Genomic DNA, 18662 nt, shown 5'->3' on the forward strand with positions numbered 1-18662 from the left:
GCGGCTTTACTACTTGTAGGAAGATTTTGTGCAGATTCTTCATCAAGTATCTAGACGCCGCAGATTTTCTCACACTTAACATACTTTTCTAACATGGGACTTCAGATTACGTCTATTATTTACGCTCCAGCTCATTGTAGCCCGTATTTACTGCCGAATTGTTCGATCTTTCGAAATCCGGGTCTTTTATTCGCCTAACCTTCTCCTTCCTTCTTCCGGTGTCCCTCTCGAGATCTGCGGTCAAGACTAATTCCTGTGAGATGTCCAGAACTTTACAAAGGAGCTGAGCCGGACCGCGATGTTTCTGGCTCAGTGACGGTCAGATATCAGCTCAATACCCGTCAGATACTGCAGTGTGAATTTTACTGTGTATTCTTACTGGAATGTAGCTTTTTTTTTTTTTTTTTTTTGAAAGAAATAATATTGTAATAGTTTACTGGTAGTTTATCTACGACTCTTTATCATTTGTTATATTTTTACTGTAGCTGTGACTTTCGGAAATCAAATTGCTTGCAAAATTTTCCGCTCTCGATTTTGAGACGATAAAATTAGTTAAAAAAATCTGATGAAAAATCCAAATAACTTCCTAGCATGGAATATTAAATTATACGCATTTTTCTTGCATTTCATTTACACGTATTGGATTGAATTAAATCTACTTCATCGATAACGCATAAACCACAATAGAATAAATGCACTCTTTAAACTTCACTATATTTGTTTACCATAGCGACACTCTGACGCAGATTCACTTAACAGCGTTATATTTCGTTCATATTAAACTCAGAATGCACAAAATTTATATCATTTGAAGAATTATCTAATCGTTCCCACATGTTCTATTCAAATACCATAATAAATCTAGAATGATGTATAAAAGAAATTAAGCAAACAAAACAAAAAAGAAACAGATTTTCACAGACGATTCAGTATTTCTCATTCAATTAATTCAGTTCTCACTTCGCGACAAGACAAAATACATAAAAACTCAAAATATCTATATTACAAATTACGAAGTAAATCTTAAACGCTTATTTCCTCGAATAAATTCCAGAATGGATGAAGCATGATTTAATTCGCAATAATAAAAGAAGGCGTTATCTTTGTTGTCGCGAAGCTTAGTTTCTCTAGACTGGTAATAAATCCGTTATTCCGCCAAGTTTCAAATGTAAATAAACATGACCGCCATCGCAAAAATAATTAGGCTTAGCCGCACTTAAACAACTTTTAAATTGTTGATTACTCTAAAAATATTGCATGCAAATTTTTTAAAATAAAACTTACATAAAAACCTTAACCGGAAGATAAGAACAACGTAATTCAATCATTTTTAAAGCAAAGAACGCACAATTTATAAACATATAGGAGTAAAGAAACTGAGATCATATACGTTTGGTGCGGCCGATTGCAACCAGAATACGAGGTGCACATCTACATGTTATAGCAGTCCTATATACAAAATTTCAACGTTCGGAAGCTACTCGTTTTTGAGTTATGCGAGATACGTACGTACATACAGACGCTACGAAAAATTCTCTTTAGAATTCATTTTAAAGCAGTTTTATAATCTTTTGGAGGGAAAGAGTCTTTTATTATGTCCTTACGTACAGATGTCACGCAAAAACATCGTTCAATTGCATACGATAGCGGTCAAAATGGATATTTTCGTTGAAATATGCTGCCTGAAACTTTTCGCGATTACAATACTTCCTTTTTACTTGATACAAGGAAGTAAAAAAGAGGGAGATACGACATGAAATACATATGAAATTACGAAATTCGTATACGTACAAAAGAAGACCCCAACAGTTTGCTCTTCAAGAAGCACTTCCAATTGCCTTCTGTCGACATCCTCAATGAAACTATCCGGTCTGTCTCTGTTTTCAATCAGCCATTGTAAGAGCGCGTCTGGTTTCTTGAGATCTCCTATAATAGGTAACGTTGCATTAAGAATAACATCTTAATTAAAAATCATGGACAATGTTTAATGACGTTATGATTTGGTATTCAATTCATAGAAACCATTTCAAATGAATTAATAAGAACCGCTGATAATTTTAAGGCCATAACAACATTTTAACTTGAATTCATAATTAATATTTAATTATGCTACTATGAATTTCAGTTCCTAGGAAACATTTTAAACGAATGAATAAAAGCTGCAAATAATTTTAAAGCGAGAAGAACATTTAAATTTAAAGCCACGGATAACATAGTTAAGCTATGATTTTACTTTTATTTAATAAGAACTATTTTAATTGAATTAATAAGAACAGTCTCTAAATTTAAGGAGGGAATTTTAATCTAAAATCATGGATAATGTTAAGTTTCATTATGATTTCACACTCAATTAACAAGAGCCATTTCAAATGAATTAGCAAGAACTGCTTATTATTTTAAGTTGAGATAAACTTTTCTTAACTTCATATCAGGGATAATGCTCAGGTGCGTAATGATTTTATTTTCAATTAATACGAATCATTTTGTAGAGTCATTAGGTTAATTGGAAGCAGAAAAGATGAAAAATATGCAACCGCCTTTGCCGGGAATACAACCACGGACCTCTGGAATACCGACCCAGTGTGCAGAACCACTACACCACGAATGCACGCTAGGGAAGTGGAAGAAATACCTTATATACTGCCCTTTTTAGAGGGCGACTAGAGTTTTAGGGGGCCTAGTCGCCAAATCCTGGGAGCGGAGAATCATCATCCACAACCCTTTTATTTCGGGCGCCACTTGTAGAGTCATTAGGATTTTTTAGGAGGCCGGAGAGATGAAAAATTAACAACCACCTTCGCTGGGAATCGAACCACGGACCTGTGGAATACCTACCCAGGGTGCTACCGTTACACCACGAAGGCACGCTAGGGAAGTGGGAGAAATACCTTATAATTTTAAATGAATTAATATTAAGAACCGCATATAATTTTAAAGTTAACATAACATTTTAATTCAAAATCGCGGAAAACGTTTAATTACATTATAATCTGACTTTCAAATAATAAAAATCGTTTGAAATAAATTAACATTAAGAAGTATTTACGATTTTAAAGTGAGATTATTTTAATTTAGAATCATCGCTAATGTTTAATTACGTTATGAATTAATACGACGCATGCATTATTATGAATCAAAATTGTTTGAAACTTTAAACTTTCCCGGTATGGTTCCGCTACGTAGACGATACTTTTACCCTGTTTGAAGTTAATAAAGATGATTTAAATAAAGTTCTTTCAACAATGAATTCTATTGATCCTGCTATTCAGTTCACTTTTGAACTTGAGACTTGCAATTCTCTTCCGTTTCTCGACATTCTGGTCACACGTAACACATCCAACTTCAGTACTACGATTTACCGTAAAGCTTCATCGATTTGCCTCCCACCACACTTTAAATCATGTTATCCGACTAAACAAAAGTTAGCTTCATTTTATTCCAATGTTTTCCGTGCTCTTCAAGTTTGCTCCTCAAAACTATCCCTTGATGAAGGACTAAATTATTTAAAAGCAATAGCTATTGACAGGGGCTTTTCACCCAACATTATTAATCAAGCAGTTAAAAAATTCTCATCTCAACGTACTAAAAGGCACACTCTTGTTTTAGGAGATTATAAAAATTCTGTTGTCATTCCCTTCTTTCCATCAGTTAGCTATAAAGTTGCACATATTTTGCAGAAATTTAACTTTCGGGTCGTTTATTCTCCCCTCAATAAAATTCCGAGTTCCATACTCAAGGACCCCATTCCGGATATGAATTCCTGGGGTATTTATAGGATTCCTTGCCAGTGTGGTTTAATTTACATTGGCCAAACTAAGAAAGACTTATGGTTTAATTTACATTGGCCAAACTAAGAGAGACTTAAAATTTCGCGTCAAGGAACATGAGGCATATGTTAAAAAAAAGGAAACACAAAAATCTTCTGTTGCCCAACATTGTTGGTCCGAAAATCACACTTTCAATTTTTCTGCTGCCAAAATTATTCAAAAAACATCTTACATTGGAGAACTGGATTTAAGAAATTATGTTTTAGTTCTGGTTTCATCAACAGAGGGCGCCACTTGCTTGTTCTTGTCCAGGCTTTCTTATCTTAACTAATCATTATTTCCTATCTTGTTCATTTGCGGTTTTGCAGCTGAGGATGGTGGTTCGGTAAAACCATCGAAACTAATCCTGTGAAATTTTGAAAATATAACGCTGATTTTTGTTGTTTGACTTCTGAATTAGTATTTGTTCGACGTGTTATTGTGTCTTAATTAATACGAAGCAGTTTAAATAAATTAATAGGAAACGGTTATAAGGATATAAAAGGGCAAAACTGTTTTGGCAAAAAATGCTTTCAAGTATTTTTCATGTAGTAAAATAACTTTAATGCCTAATCCGTCAAAAAACCACATACAGATGATATTTGAATTTTGGTTTCGAAGTCAACTAAATTATCTTTAAAATACATAGAATTATGTTTGCTCTCAAAGTCAATACTCTCATGACCAGACTCTCATTCAAAGAATTTTTTTAAAAGTTTTTAGAGTATTTGGGGGGCTTTTTAGGGTACTGTTTTGGACAATCTGAGGTCTAGTCTAGTAATCCAACAGAGAAATAAAATTATCTTGGAAATAAAACTGTCTTTTATAAGGATATTTTTACTAGGTAGACATGTCCTATCCATAGGAAACTGATTAAGTAACCTGTTAGTCCTATATACCATGGGACGTTTTTTCCAGAAGGTATGAATGACACTAGAAGGTATGAATTTTTCCATATCAATATTTCTTGCCTCTTGGAGACCTTTTGTGCATGACCTTTTCATAGGAATACATGCAGTGGGGGGGGGGGGTATTTTTACTCCACCGACAAATTCTTGGAATTATGCACTCAACGCTGCGTGCAATATATTTTTCTACCTGTATAAAATCTCCTTTATTTTCTGCCTTTATTCATCTAATATACGTCCGACGGAGAAGATAAAATGACGAATGACGTTGAATCTTTCCACTTATATAAAGGAACTATTGGATTAAGAATGCAATGAACGCAAATGGACGTCTGGCAATCATACTTTTCGTCAAATGATTCTTTTGCCCTGAAAATACCGCCGAAAAAAGCAGTGTACTTTTAAAAATTTAGTATCTTCCCTGTATATATTTTGTTTATATCTTTTCGTAAGGGCCTGGGACATAAAATGTGCTTTCACATATCAGGTTTAAGATACAACTATTCAAGACGCTCTTAATAATTTAGTGCAGTTGTAATACACTTGTGTCGGGTTGAAAATTTGGAAGAAAAAATAAAAATTCAAGTGAAAGATATGTGGCGTTATTTAAGCTTTAATCCGTTTCTCAATGCTTGTCGATTGTGTCATTTTCTGTGCTACTATTTTTTTTATTTTTGGAGGAACCTTTTTTATTTTTAAGGTTGTCTTTTTCTATTTTAAGTGCACTTTCCGGCTATTTTAAAGGCGATTTCAGTGAACTTTTAGGTCGTCAAAATCCAGACCCTGCTCATGTCCAAGTATAGCACATATGATATATGACAGAGAAGCAAATTGGCCTCGAGGTCTTTGAAGAAAATTGCAAAGCGCAAGAAAATATTTTTTCTATTCACCTGGTTTATCGAACAATTATTTGCGCATTCCGTAGAAAAGAGCTAGCTAGATATTTTCACAGCACTGTAATTCAAATGTAATAAAAAACAAATTTCAAAAAAATTTCAAAAATGGTCATTAACTCAATAATGAACTAAAAGGAGAAAAATAATTTATAATATAATTTTATGGCAACAAGAGATTAAGGAATTCTCTTTACAAAATTGATCTATACATTTATATCGCAAATATTAAAAGCATGGGCTCCCAAATACCGAAATCTGTCAATCATAGATATAAATGCATTTGAAGAAGTATATGCCATCATCTTTATAAATTTATCAAGGGCGCCCCCAAGCTTCTGTTTTTCGCGACACAAATTTGTAAATGAATTTTGTAAAGAGAAATATTTAATTTCATCTTCCCACGGAAATGTGTGATCATTTTCTTTCTTGTTGCGAGTTTTAAATAAAAGCTGATTTTACCAAATAAATAAATAATAAAAAAAAAAAAAAAAAAAAAAAAATACCCCCCAATTTTTCATCATTTCTCTTTCCACAATTTTATCTTCTGCTCGAATTTTAAAATAGCGTTTTAGTGGCGCCATCTATGTACAACTAACCCATCTATGTTCTATGTAATTAAAACCGGTAGATCGTACACTATGTCCTTACCAAAATAAAAGGAAACAAATAAGATATGCCAAGATGGTGTGGAGATTTAATGATTTTGTTTGGCAAAACATATCCAGTACGATACGTACCTTCATAAACGAACGGGGTCTGCTTTCTGAAGAAAAGCATTGTGGGAAACTTCGTAACATTGTAGATTTCTGCAATATTAGTATCGGAGACTTTAACAAAATCCACATCATTTTGCTCTGCGTCGTCGTCGATATTTTCTAAACTTTGCAAAACCTCGTCACATAGCGGGCAATCGATCTTACTGTCTAGGGTAAAAGAGAAAGGATAATTAATATCTAGACAAAAGCCTTTTTTAAAACAGTTGGATCAAATTTAAATCGCATGCCAGTCGAATGCACGATCTGAAAAATAGCTGGCAGGCCAGAATTTAAATTTTTATTAGCAAAATAAAATATATATTAAATACATTTTAGATTTCTATTACAAAATATTTATGAAAATATGCATTAATAGGAATAATAATATAGCAAAGGAAAAAATTATATTTATTTTTTGTCCGAAATCTACAGTTTATTACCTACGAGACATATTTGTTTCTTACACTTTGTATTTCAAATGTATAGCCAAACATTAAATTTTTAGACCGATATTTCAAATAGTTCCAACATGCTTAATTAATCATTTAATAATTTACTTATATTTAAATTAAAAATAAACAAACTATGAAAATTTTCTAAGTTTTCAGAGAAAATTTTGTAAGTGGAACAAAACTCGAGAATAAATACTAATAACCTAATCTATTTCTCTTATTTCTTACATTTTTCTTCGACGCATAAATAAAAGTACAGGTACATTTGTGTATAAATTATTATAAACTTTTTGATCTCTTATGACGACTTGACACTTAATGGCATTTCGATTCCGATAAAATTCGCTCCTTTGGAGAGAAATTACAAAAAATTATCTTCATCACGTTTTCTTCTTAATTTTCGACTGTAAAAGAAAGTTTCTCACGTACACTGAGCGCCGCCTGAGATAACCACTGACCTGACTTTGTTGTAAAAGTCTTACAGTGTTAAATAGTCATCCTGGCAGAAAGGAAAATTTCCTCCGTGTAAAAATATACATATAAATATTACATGGGCATACAAGGCCTGTGTATAAGCATAGATAGGTTGATTACAATCATTGTCTTGTACAAGTTACATATGATAGATACATAAAATCATGACAGCTATGTGTACATTTAAACATTATATGAATTCATATTTAGAATACTTTTACTGAGATAATCAAATTAAACTTGTAATTCATTTACACATTGACTGGATTTCCAATATCATTTAAACTGCTTTATCATTTTATCAAGTACATACAAACTGGATAGTAATATGCTTACACTACAATAGTTTTGCTCTTACAGTCCTGTTATTATTCTACGGGGTGAGCTATTTTCCTAGTGTTGATATTCAGTTGTCACCGTGCAGCCAGAAGACTGCACGGTGGTGGTATATTTGCACGACGCCCTGTACGGTGTGTACCTCTAACGCCAGCCCATCGGAGAAGGCGTTCTCTGTGGTGCCGGGAACACCGGAATTGGAGAGATAATGAATGGGGATGAGTACTCTTTACAGATGAGAGCAGATTCAGTCTGAGTAGCGATTCTCATCGCATACAATTTTGAATTGCTATTAAAATTATGCTGCGAAGATACAATTCTCAAGAGAGGGGGAGAATTTCTTAGTATCTTGCTGAGCAAAGCCTGATGACCTCCTCTCCACTGGTGTGCAAAAGTTAAGGACGAAGTCGAAAAATTAGCATATCAGCTGAACGAAGAGGCAGAGCGGACAGAAAGACCAATCAGGAGATTAAGTAAGGTGATGTACGGTAGCACATGCGCAGATATGCAGGTAGACGTAATGGGGGAGTGTCTGAATAGTATAAAGCATGTTGTCGGTGTAAGATCAGTATTTCTGGCAAAGAGATTGCACGCCGTATAGCAGTTAAAATCACACCGAGTTGCTGCCTCAGCGAGAAATGGCGAATAATCAATCTGTTAGATGACATCTGGATGCTTTTACCCGAGATCGAATCATTGGGAAGTTGGAGGAAGGCAGCAGTGTGACAAGTGTGGCTGCAGAGTTCGGAATTGCTCACAGCATCGTTTCACGACTTTGGAGACGATTTCAAACTACAGGAACAGCTATCCCGGGGTTTAGTAGTGGTCGTCCACGAGGAACCACACCCACAGATGACCAGTATATTGCCTTACAGGCCAGAAGAAACAGGCGGCAGACAGCGGGAGAAATCTCTAGACACACGACACAGGCGACTGGACGACCGATATCGCGTTTTACCGTGGCCAGAAGACTGCACGGTGGTGGTATATTTGCACGACGCCCTGTACGGTGTGTACCTCTAACGCCAGCCCATCGGAGAAGGCGTTCTCTGTGGTGCCGGGAACACCGGAATTGGAGAGACAATGAATGGGGATGAGTACTCTTTACAGATGAGAGCAGATTCAGTCTGAGTAGCGATTCTCATCGCATACACATCTGGAGAGAGCGGGGAAGCCGCAATCATCCCTCGAACATCATTGAAAGAGACAGGTATGGAGGTGGCGGTGTTCTCGTGTGGGGAGGCATCATGCTTGGTAGTCATACAGACCTTCACATCTTCGACGCAGGTTCAGTCAACAGGACCGTTATTGTAACGAGATTCTTCTTCCATATGTGCGTCTTTTTAGAGGCGCTATGGGTCCACAGTTTCTTTTCATGGACGACAATGCACCGTGTCATCGAGTGAGGATATTGAACGTATGGATTGGCCGGCACGATCTCCGGATCTCAATTTCATCGAGCATGTATGGGATTTTCTAGGCAGACGCTTGGCAGCTCGTACCTTACCACCAGTAACGATTCCGGAGCTTCGATTGGCGCTGCAAGACGAATGGGCAGCAATGCCTCAACAACTCATTGACACCCTCATTCTCAGCATGGGCAGACGCTGTGAAACCTGCCTAGCAGTCAGGGGAGGTCATATCCCCTATTAAAGACCGGATGTTTCTTGCTGGACACCCATCACAGGGATGTTTCGGCCTTCAGTCGCATTGCGCTCCATGCTACGTTTTCAATAAAGCTCTTTTTTATCCCTCTGATTTCTCTTTTAGTTAAGTGTTGCTTACATTACTCATGTCCTTACGTATTGGGGATCTTACGGTATTAAATGTGTTGATTTGGAAAGCTTTTGTACAAAGTTATATTGAAAAAACCGTCTCGTCCTTAATTTTTACACACCAGTGTATTCCAGTTTTCGCCTGCTTGTTGCCGCGGGTATTCTCCGCCCATTGCGGCCAGTATTCACTGCCTGGCATTTTTAAATGCAATTTATCGGTTTGTGGGTAGTTGAAAAGGAAGTGATCTGCATCACCTACCGCAACACATTCACACAAATCTGATGCTCGTATGCCGAACCTCTTAAGATAATGTGGGAAGGGACCATGGCCAGTGTAGAATTGAGTTTGTGCTCCGCTGTATGTATTAACTGAGCACGTGAGTTTTGGAAAGAACTTGTAGGTTCTCCTCCCTGTGCTTTCCTTTTCCCATCTTTTCTGCCATTTTTCCAAAAGGCTATTGAGCGTGGTTTTTTTTTTTTAAATAGGACTGCGGAACACTTACTGCGTTTTCCAATCTACTGGAGTCATTGGCAGCAGATTTCAGTGCGTTATGTATGTTTGTTTTAAATGGTTAGGAAACTAGCGTAAACTCAGACTTCAAATAACTAAAATCTTGAAATCTTCCCAACATCGTATTTGCAACCTTCGCGGCTCCCATGAAATTGCTTTGGGAGCAGCTAGGCTGAGACCACTGTTATAAAACGTCTAAAAAGGGGAAAATTTAATCTGTAGAAAAGATATAATTAATATAACTAAAGAATAATCGCTTTGTTTGGGAAATGGAATTTGTATATGAACAGATCCCCCCCCCCCTCTACGCAGTTGAAAACTAATAATAAAAGAGCACGATTTCCGACTAGCATCCACAATCGGTGAGGAAGTTAATTTCTTGTACCTTCTTTCCAAGACAAGAAACTTTATGGGAACAAAACGCCATCCAGTGTCCAGCTGTAATCATAAATAAAGAAGCTTATAGTTATTTCCGTAAAGCCATACCTGTGTTTTATTCATGCGTCAAAGAAAATTTAATAAAAAATAAGAGAAACAGATTGGATTATTAATATTTATTTCGAAGTTTTTTCCATTTGGTGAATCTTCTCTGAAAACATAAATTTTTCATAATTTCTAGAATTCTAGTTTAGATTAAAATTATTTAAAGATTAACAAAAGCAAAAATGTCTTGCAAGGACGAAACTTAAGGTTTCAGATAGGAAATAAATATAACTTTTGAAATTTTTCCCCTGCGTTATTATTATTATTGTTTATGTATGTTCTGATAAATATTTAGTAAGGGAAATTTAAAATTCACTTAAAATATTTTTCATTTGGTTAATATAAAATGTTCATTTTGTTAAAAAAACCTGATGTGTACACCACATGACTTCCTTGTACGGAATATTAAATTATACGCATTTTTTCTTGCATTTTATTTAAACTTATTAGATTGAATTAAACCTACTTCGCCGACAGCGCCTAAACCACAATAGAATAAATGCATTCTTTAAAATTCACTTTGTTTACCATAGCGATACTCTGGCGCTAGGTTTACTTAACAGTATTATGTTTCATTCATATTATAACTCAGAATGCACAAAAAGTATATCATTTAAAGAATTATCTAATCCTTGCCACATGTTCTATTCAAATATTATAATAAAGCTAGAACTATGTATAAAAGAAATTAAGCAAACAAAACAAAACAGAAACTGTTTTTCACAGACGATTGAGTATTTCTCATTTAATTAATTCAGTTCTCACTTCGGAACAAGGCAAAAATACATAAAAACTCAAAATATCTATATTAAAAATTACGAAGTAAATCTCAAACGTTTATTTCCACGAAAAAATTTCAGAAAGAATTAAGCACGATTTAATTGGCAATAATAAATGAATGCGTTATCTTTGTTGTTGGGAAGCTAAGTTTCTCTAGATTGGCAACAAATCCACTAGTCTCCTGTTTCAAATGTAAACATCAATGGCCGCCATTAAAACAGGCTTAGCGGCAATTAAACAACTTTAAAATTGCTGATAATTCTAAAAATATTGCACACAGATTTACTAAAGGCATAAAATCCTTAACCGGAAGATAAAAACAACATAATTCAATCATTTTTAAAACAAAAAATGTACAATTTACAAACATTTAAGAGTAAAGAAACTGAGATCACTGAGCCGGGTAACAGAGTGGATATATATATAAATATATTTATATACGTTTGGCGCGCCGATTGCAACCAAAATACGAGGTGCACATCTACATGTTATAGCAATCCTATATACAAAATTTCAACGTTCTGAGGCTACTCGTTTTTGAGTTATGCGAGATACATACGTACGTTCGTGCAGACGCCACGAAAAATTCTCTTCAAAATTAATTTTAAAGCAGTTTTATAATTTTTTTGAAGGAAAAGAGTATTTTATTCTGTCCTTACGTACAGATACCACGTAAAAACATCGTTAAATTGCATTCGATAGCGGTCAAAATGGATATTTTCGTTGAAATATGCTGCCTGAAACTTTTCGCGATTACAATACTTCCTTTTTACATCGTACAAGGAAGTAAAATAAATAAATAAATAAATAATTTCAGACCTGTCGGCTGTTCTCAGATCCTGTATTCGTCCCGCATGAAATTTTAGTGACGGGAAAGGTAATAAGAAAAGGGCCAGAAACATGGCTGCAGATAAAAACAGTGCGGAAGCAAGCGTTGCAGAGAAAGCAACGCAAAGAGAAACGTCGTCGCACAAAACATCGTGAGAGAAAAGAAAACTAGGAAAAACATCGCAGTTTTAAAATTTCGTGGTAAAAAATAAAGGGGTGCAAAATCGTCGCAGTTTCCAAACACTGTCACGCCAAATATCGAGGTAAAAAAACAAAGCACCTAAAAACATCGAGTGATGATATAACATCGCAACGAATACGCTTTCTGATTTGGTCAACGAAATTTTAAAGGGCCACCATCAAGAGGTCGACTGGGTGGCGATAGCCGAATATGCATCGGCAAATGATCGGCATAATTAAAATCACAAGATTATGATTATAAAACAGTTTTTTAATAAAATTCATAATTGTTTATTGATATAAAGCTAGTAAGAAATGGTGTAGCAAGAGGGATATCATATTAAATGTACGTAAGAGAAAAAATATACTAAAATTACCTAATGTATTTTAAAAATAATAATATTTCTTTAAATGTATAAATTTTTATGCAATTAGTGCAATATAAAAAAGGAAAACCAAAAAACACAAGAAAACGTAATAATAATATATATGAAGAATCGAAAATAAGAATGAAGAGCAAGAATCAGTTGGAATACTTTTGAAAGCGAGGATTTAAAAATTAATTTAATCAATTTCATGACAAATATTTTAAAAAAATTGCATCAATACAAATCAAATTTTTGTGCCATTAGAAACTGTAATTTTCTTTCAGAAAACTTGTTTACATTTGTAAAACTATAAGTAATAATAAAACAAAACATAATTTCGCATGAATAAGTCATTTTTTCAAAGCTTTTGTTAATATTTTTAATCTTATAGTTCCGGCCTCTCCATAGACGTCACGATTTTCAAACGCTTTCCTTTTCCTGCGTGGAGTTTGATTTACATTTTGAATCTGCAAGACCATGTGTATGTAAACGCAATATTCATTGTTAGCTTTAAGTTATTTATGTACAATTATTTGCGTTAAAATGATGTTGTACGCTGCATGTGGTGTAAGGGGGTTGCTTTTAAGAGGTGTAGATGCAAGAAAAAGGTTAGGAAACCTTGGTTTTAAGGTTTTGATAGGTTACGCAAGAGAAAAAAATAATTATACTAACAGAATAATACTGCAACGGAATGAGAGGTATTGAGAAGATTTTCGAGCATTCGAATGTTGACTTCTTCAATAGCATCCGGACTATCCAGTGTCTCCTCTCTTGTGACCCATTCTAAAATTTTACCTTCTTCCATCAGATCACCTGAAAAATAACTATTGTTACAAATTTTGAACACATGTAAATAATTTTACAGAAATAATATGTCAATTTTATTAGTATTTCTTGCATCATGAGATGTTATACAGAATGCGAAGCATTGACGAAAAAATAGGGATACAGTAAGTCCTTTTTAAAATTGAGATAAATTGTTATCTCGCCATATTGACAATTTTTATCACCACAGTCGCCAAGCCTGGCTACCTTTTAACGACATTTAGCCCGATCATTGCTTAACTGTAACTGTATCTGGCTCTATGTAATTGTGTATAATTTTAAGATGCTAAGATTGCCAGGCTTTTGGCCACCATATTCGAAATCGTCTGTCACACTTCTAATTCTTATGCTTGCCCTGATTTTAAAAAAGAGTTACGTTCTCAGTTAAAGGCTATGTCTTAAAATAGCAAACTAAATGTTATTGCTATATTATTTGTTTCCTTTTCTTAGCTTTTGAGAATAATTGTATTTCAAACTGGAATATATTAATTAGGAGGGCATTTATTCTATAATTAAGAAAAATTATTGCCTAGATAAGAATTGATTTAGATAGATAAGAATCATTATAAATAGAAAATGTTCTCTGAATTAAATTTGACTGCTCTGTTTTTTGTATTAACTATGAATAACGAAATTTGATAATTTGTTAATTGTTTATTATTGTTTTGGTTTTTAGACTTGAGAATTTATAAAAAATTAATTTAAATAGTGACCCCATTTTTCATGTAATTATGATCTAATTGCTTTGACTGGGATTCAAGTGTGTGGCCGTTCCCAACTAGCTAAGAACAAAATAAGATTTGGAACAAAATATGAATTCAAGACTTCATGATATTAAGAGGTTTCTAATAACTTTCAAACTTGTATTTTTTTTTTATAAATATGGTTGAAGACAGCAGTTGTAACTGCTTAGCTCTCTATGCAAATTTTGATTACGTAATATATCCATTTGTACATATGTCGCACAAAGTGCAAAGATGTCATTGATACATATTCTTTAGTTTTTGTAACAATTTACTTTGGCTGATACAAAATAGGCGTCGTTGATTTGGCAGTCCACCCAGTTATGGTGGCTGCTGGTTGTACAAGTAGATCTGACCTCTGCTGATCAGGTATTAATTCCGATTAGTTTCACCTTAGGACAGGTGACAGGTGACGGAGGACGAGGGCGCCTGATGTTTAACATAGGTAAAGAGGTATATGCCCCGTGTCCTCCACTATCTAGTGGCAACAATTCCCTGGAGCCTCATCAGGCTGCCTCGAGAGTTTATTTGAATCTTAATGAGAAAGTTACATGGCCATATAAGGGCGGTTGACATGGTCTACATTACGAGTGATGTGTATGATATTTGAAAGTTTTAGGATTACAGTGGTTACAGGAAATTAAAAATAAAGTTAGAACTATGTATAAAAGAAATAAAGCAAACAAAACAAAAAAGAAACAGTTTTTCACAGACGATTGAGTATTTCTCATTCAATTAATTCTGTTCTCACTTCGCGACAAGGCAAAAATACATAAAAACTCAAAATATCTGTATTAACAATTACGAAGTAAATCTTAAACGATTATTTCCTCGAAAAAATTCAAGAAAGGATTAAGTATGATTTAATTGGCAATAATAAATGAAGGCGTTATCTTTGTTGTTGGGAAGCTAAGTTTCTCTAGATTGGCAACAAATCCACTAGTCTCCTGTTTCAAATGTAAACATCAATGGCCGCCATTAACATAGGCTTAGCGGCACTTAAACAATTTTAAAATTGTTGATAATTCTAAACATATTGCACACAGATTTACTAAAGGCATAAAACCCTTAACCGGAAGATAAAACAACATAATTCAATCATTTTTAAAGCAAAAAACAATTTACAAACATATAAGAGTAAAGAAACTGAGATCACTGAGCCGGGTAACAGAGTGGATATATTTATAAATATATTTATATACGTTTGGCGCGGCCGATTAAAACCAAAATACGAGGTGCACATCTACATGTTATAGTAGTCTTATATACAAAATTTCAACGTTCTGAGGCTACTCGTTTTTGAGTTATGTGAGATACGTACGTACGTACATACGTTCGTACAGACACCACGAAAAATTCTCTTCAGAATTCATTTTAAAGCAGTTTTTTAGTTTTTTTGGAGGAAAAGAGTATTTTATTCTGTCCTTACGTGCAGATATCAGGCAAAAACATCGTTAAATTGCATTCGAAAGCGGTCAAAGTGGATATTTTTGTTGAAATATGCTGCCTGAAGCTTTTCGCGATTACAATACTTCCTTTTTACTTCGTACAAGGAAGTAAAAAAAGGGGGGGGAGGTGGCATAACAATATAAGACATAATACACATAACAACATTGAATAACCTGAAACACATAACACTTATAACATTTAGACCATACATTACGAATACACAGAAGATACTCACAGACTACTAAGTAGAGTACTAATAATGCATTCATATGATGCTGTTAAAACATATAATGCTGGGCAGATGTGATACTATGTGATATATAAAAACGCGTAATAATACTGGTAAGATCACAGGATGTAGAGCAGAGATAAAGCTGTGATACTAGTGAAAACACATGGTGCATGCCAGATATAAAGCACGCGTGTAACAGTGCCAGATATAAAGCACGCGTGTATACTATTAAAACACATGATGCAGGGCAGTTATAAGAATAACTGCCCTGCATCATGTGTTTTAATTAGCTGCCTTATCAGGTTCAATGTTTCTTCTAACCTTCTTCGGAAACATACAGTGACCTGACTAGAACAGAGAGCTTACTAAAGCTATGTTCACTAATTGTAGTAAGTAGACAGGATACAGACGAAGGGTATACAAAACCTTTTATTTTTCTTTATATACAATGACTTCCGTACTTCGGAATACAATGACCCTCCACTCGGGGTCTAACGTAAAAGATATCAAAATAAAACTAAACTCTAATTTAACTTTAGAATAATACACGTGTAAGATTGGCCTTATAGTAACAGGAAGCGTATGTAGCACAGAGACTGTGAACACTACAATACGTTTAATTTATCAAGAGGATTAAAACCTCTGGCCTGGAAGGCAAATAGCAACTGCGTAACTTCTAAGGTAAGCGGCCTGCTTCGAACTCACTGCTTCCTCTCTCTCTCTTGGCAAAAAGGCCACACTTAAATACTTGGCGTTCGCCAGACAACTTTGCATAAACTCCTTCACGCTTATAATTCTGGCCGGAAGTAGAAAATAAGAAGTGATAGTAAAGATTTAAAATAAAATAAACGTTAGTAAAACTTAAGATCCTTACATACTTCCCGCCAGAGTTAATTAGTTTGAAACTGAGGTCTAAAACGACCTTGTTGAAAACTTTTAGCTCTAGAAACTAACGCGAGGCCAACCTTTTACAAAAAATGCTTCGCTAGAAACTAGAAAATATTAAAGAAAGAAATTTGTTACAATAGCAGCTCCCGGGATATACAACAATCTTTTTTTTTTTTTCATCTGTACTGCATCTAAACAGGAGCTTTATTCAATTCTGGTTCCTTCCAGAGATCTGGAAGGAAAACTAGTTTAATGAAATGTTACAGAATGACATTGCAAATAACATATAGAATATACTTCTCTTAACATTCTTATTTCATTCATGATTATTTTAATTATCTCTCCCCGTGCTCTCTGACATGTGTTGTAAAAGAACACCAAACACGAATGTGTTTCTGTCTACGTGTGCCACACTTCCTCCTACAATCAAAACACTAACGTGTTAAAATTCAACATACGAGACCTCTTAACACACCCTACTTTCAACTCTAAACCCTGAGGTACTATTTTAAAAGTGGCTAACTCTAAAGTGTAGCGTCAGAGAGCCTAACTCCATCATTCAACCTTTACCACATATTTGCCATGATTTAATCTTTACAGTCACACGAATAACAAATTTTTAACATTACTTTCACTTTTACCATATCACAGTATTTCTTAACATTTAAAATAACAGTTCACATGTATATAAGAACATATCAACATGCCGTTAATTTTACACATTTGAAAACATACATTAGTAGTACATTGTTAACTTCTATTCTTTTCAAAGCAAGTGCCAATTCTTTCTACATTGAAATAATACTACATTTCAAAAAGTCTTTCAGACTAAAACTTCTCTCTTGCTAGAATGTTTTAAATAAAATTTATACAATAACTTTTTTTACAATATTTAAGTTCTTACACAACGCTATTATACATCAACTTTAGTTTTACGCGCGAGTAATTGAAAAACATAATAAGAAAATCGGTCACAACTCATTTCTCGCCCTTTCGGCGATAAAGGTAGACCTCGCATGAGGTAAAACTTCTTGAAATCTGCCACTTGCAGTAAGAATGAAAGATTAACTCAAGTTTGCAAAGTAACATAAAATTTTACTTATCTTTGTAATATTCAGACATCCTTTTCTGGGCCCAGTCTTTAAAGGTATAGCAGATAGTAGCTTGGTTGATCCTCCTTCTTGTACGGGCTCGCCCTTCAGTGCTTTCCTCTGGAAGCTTCCGTTTTTCACCAGTACGGCCACCCTTGAACACCTTCCTTTTGTCTTCTGCTTGTGGTCTTGGCCGTTTGAAGGCAGCTGGTCTTGGTGGAACCGGGATACTTCTGTCGTGATCCTGCTTGGACCTCGTTGTTGGCCGTTCAAATTTTTCTTGTACTTTTTTCTCCGCCGCTGATGGACCTTCCGCAGTTCGGCGACTTTTGCTGCGGAGAGTTCTGTCGGATGAGTCGACCTTCCGTTTTAAAGTCGGGTTATAGTTGCCGTCCTTTCTCCCGGTTCTTTCCACATACGTCGTCCTTCTCCCTTCTTCATTCTGGGGGTGTTCGTGAACTCTGTTTTCTGGACGGTGGAACGGCTTCTTTTTCTTTTTACCTTCAATTTTTCCTCCGGGCAATTTTCTTTTCACTTGCTTCTGTCTCTCATTGGCTTGCCCTTGTACTTGTCGTTTTCCCACCTCTGGAACTTGTACCTGCGGTGTCTGCCGTGCCGGATCCTGCAAAAGATCTGAAAAGATTTGCATTTTATTACGATCGAAGTAGGGCTTAATTTGATCAATATTTGCGGAACAGGTTTCACCATTTCTTGCCTTTAACACTAGAACAGCGTGAGTTATTTTTTCTATAACATATGGTCCTTCAAAGCGTGGAAAAAATTTGGCAGTTTTATCTCCTGGTGCTGAAGAAAGTGAATGCTTAATTTTTAAAACTTCATCCCCTACTTTATAAGTTACTCCCCGTCGTTTCAGATCATAGT

The 18662-nt window shown here is 34.8% G+C and overlaps 1 protein-coding gene across 1 annotated transcript in view; it reads right to left on the minus strand.

Moving 5' to 3' along the window:
* Positions 1-18662, minus strand: part of LOC118197552 (uncharacterized) — a 214945-nt gene that overhangs the window by 99012 nt on the left and 97271 nt on the right. The window contains exons 17-19 of the mRNA XM_085812555.1: positions 13225-13365; positions 6348-6533; positions 1792-1926 (exon numbers count right to left, since the gene is read on the minus strand). Of these exons, the coding sequence (XP_085668681.1) occupies positions 1792-1926; positions 6348-6533; positions 13225-13365 (462 nt within the window). The remainder of the gene's footprint in view (positions 1-1791; positions 1927-6347; positions 6534-13224; positions 13366-18662) is intronic.

The sequence above is a fragment of the Stegodyphus dumicola genome, chromosome 3 (assembly GCF_044657685.1).
Source record: "Stegodyphus dumicola isolate Sdum_Otavi_A_Nest chromosome 3, ASM4465768v1".
Classification (NCBI taxonomy): domain Eukaryota; kingdom Metazoa; phylum Arthropoda; class Arachnida; order Araneae; family Eresidae; genus Stegodyphus; species Stegodyphus dumicola.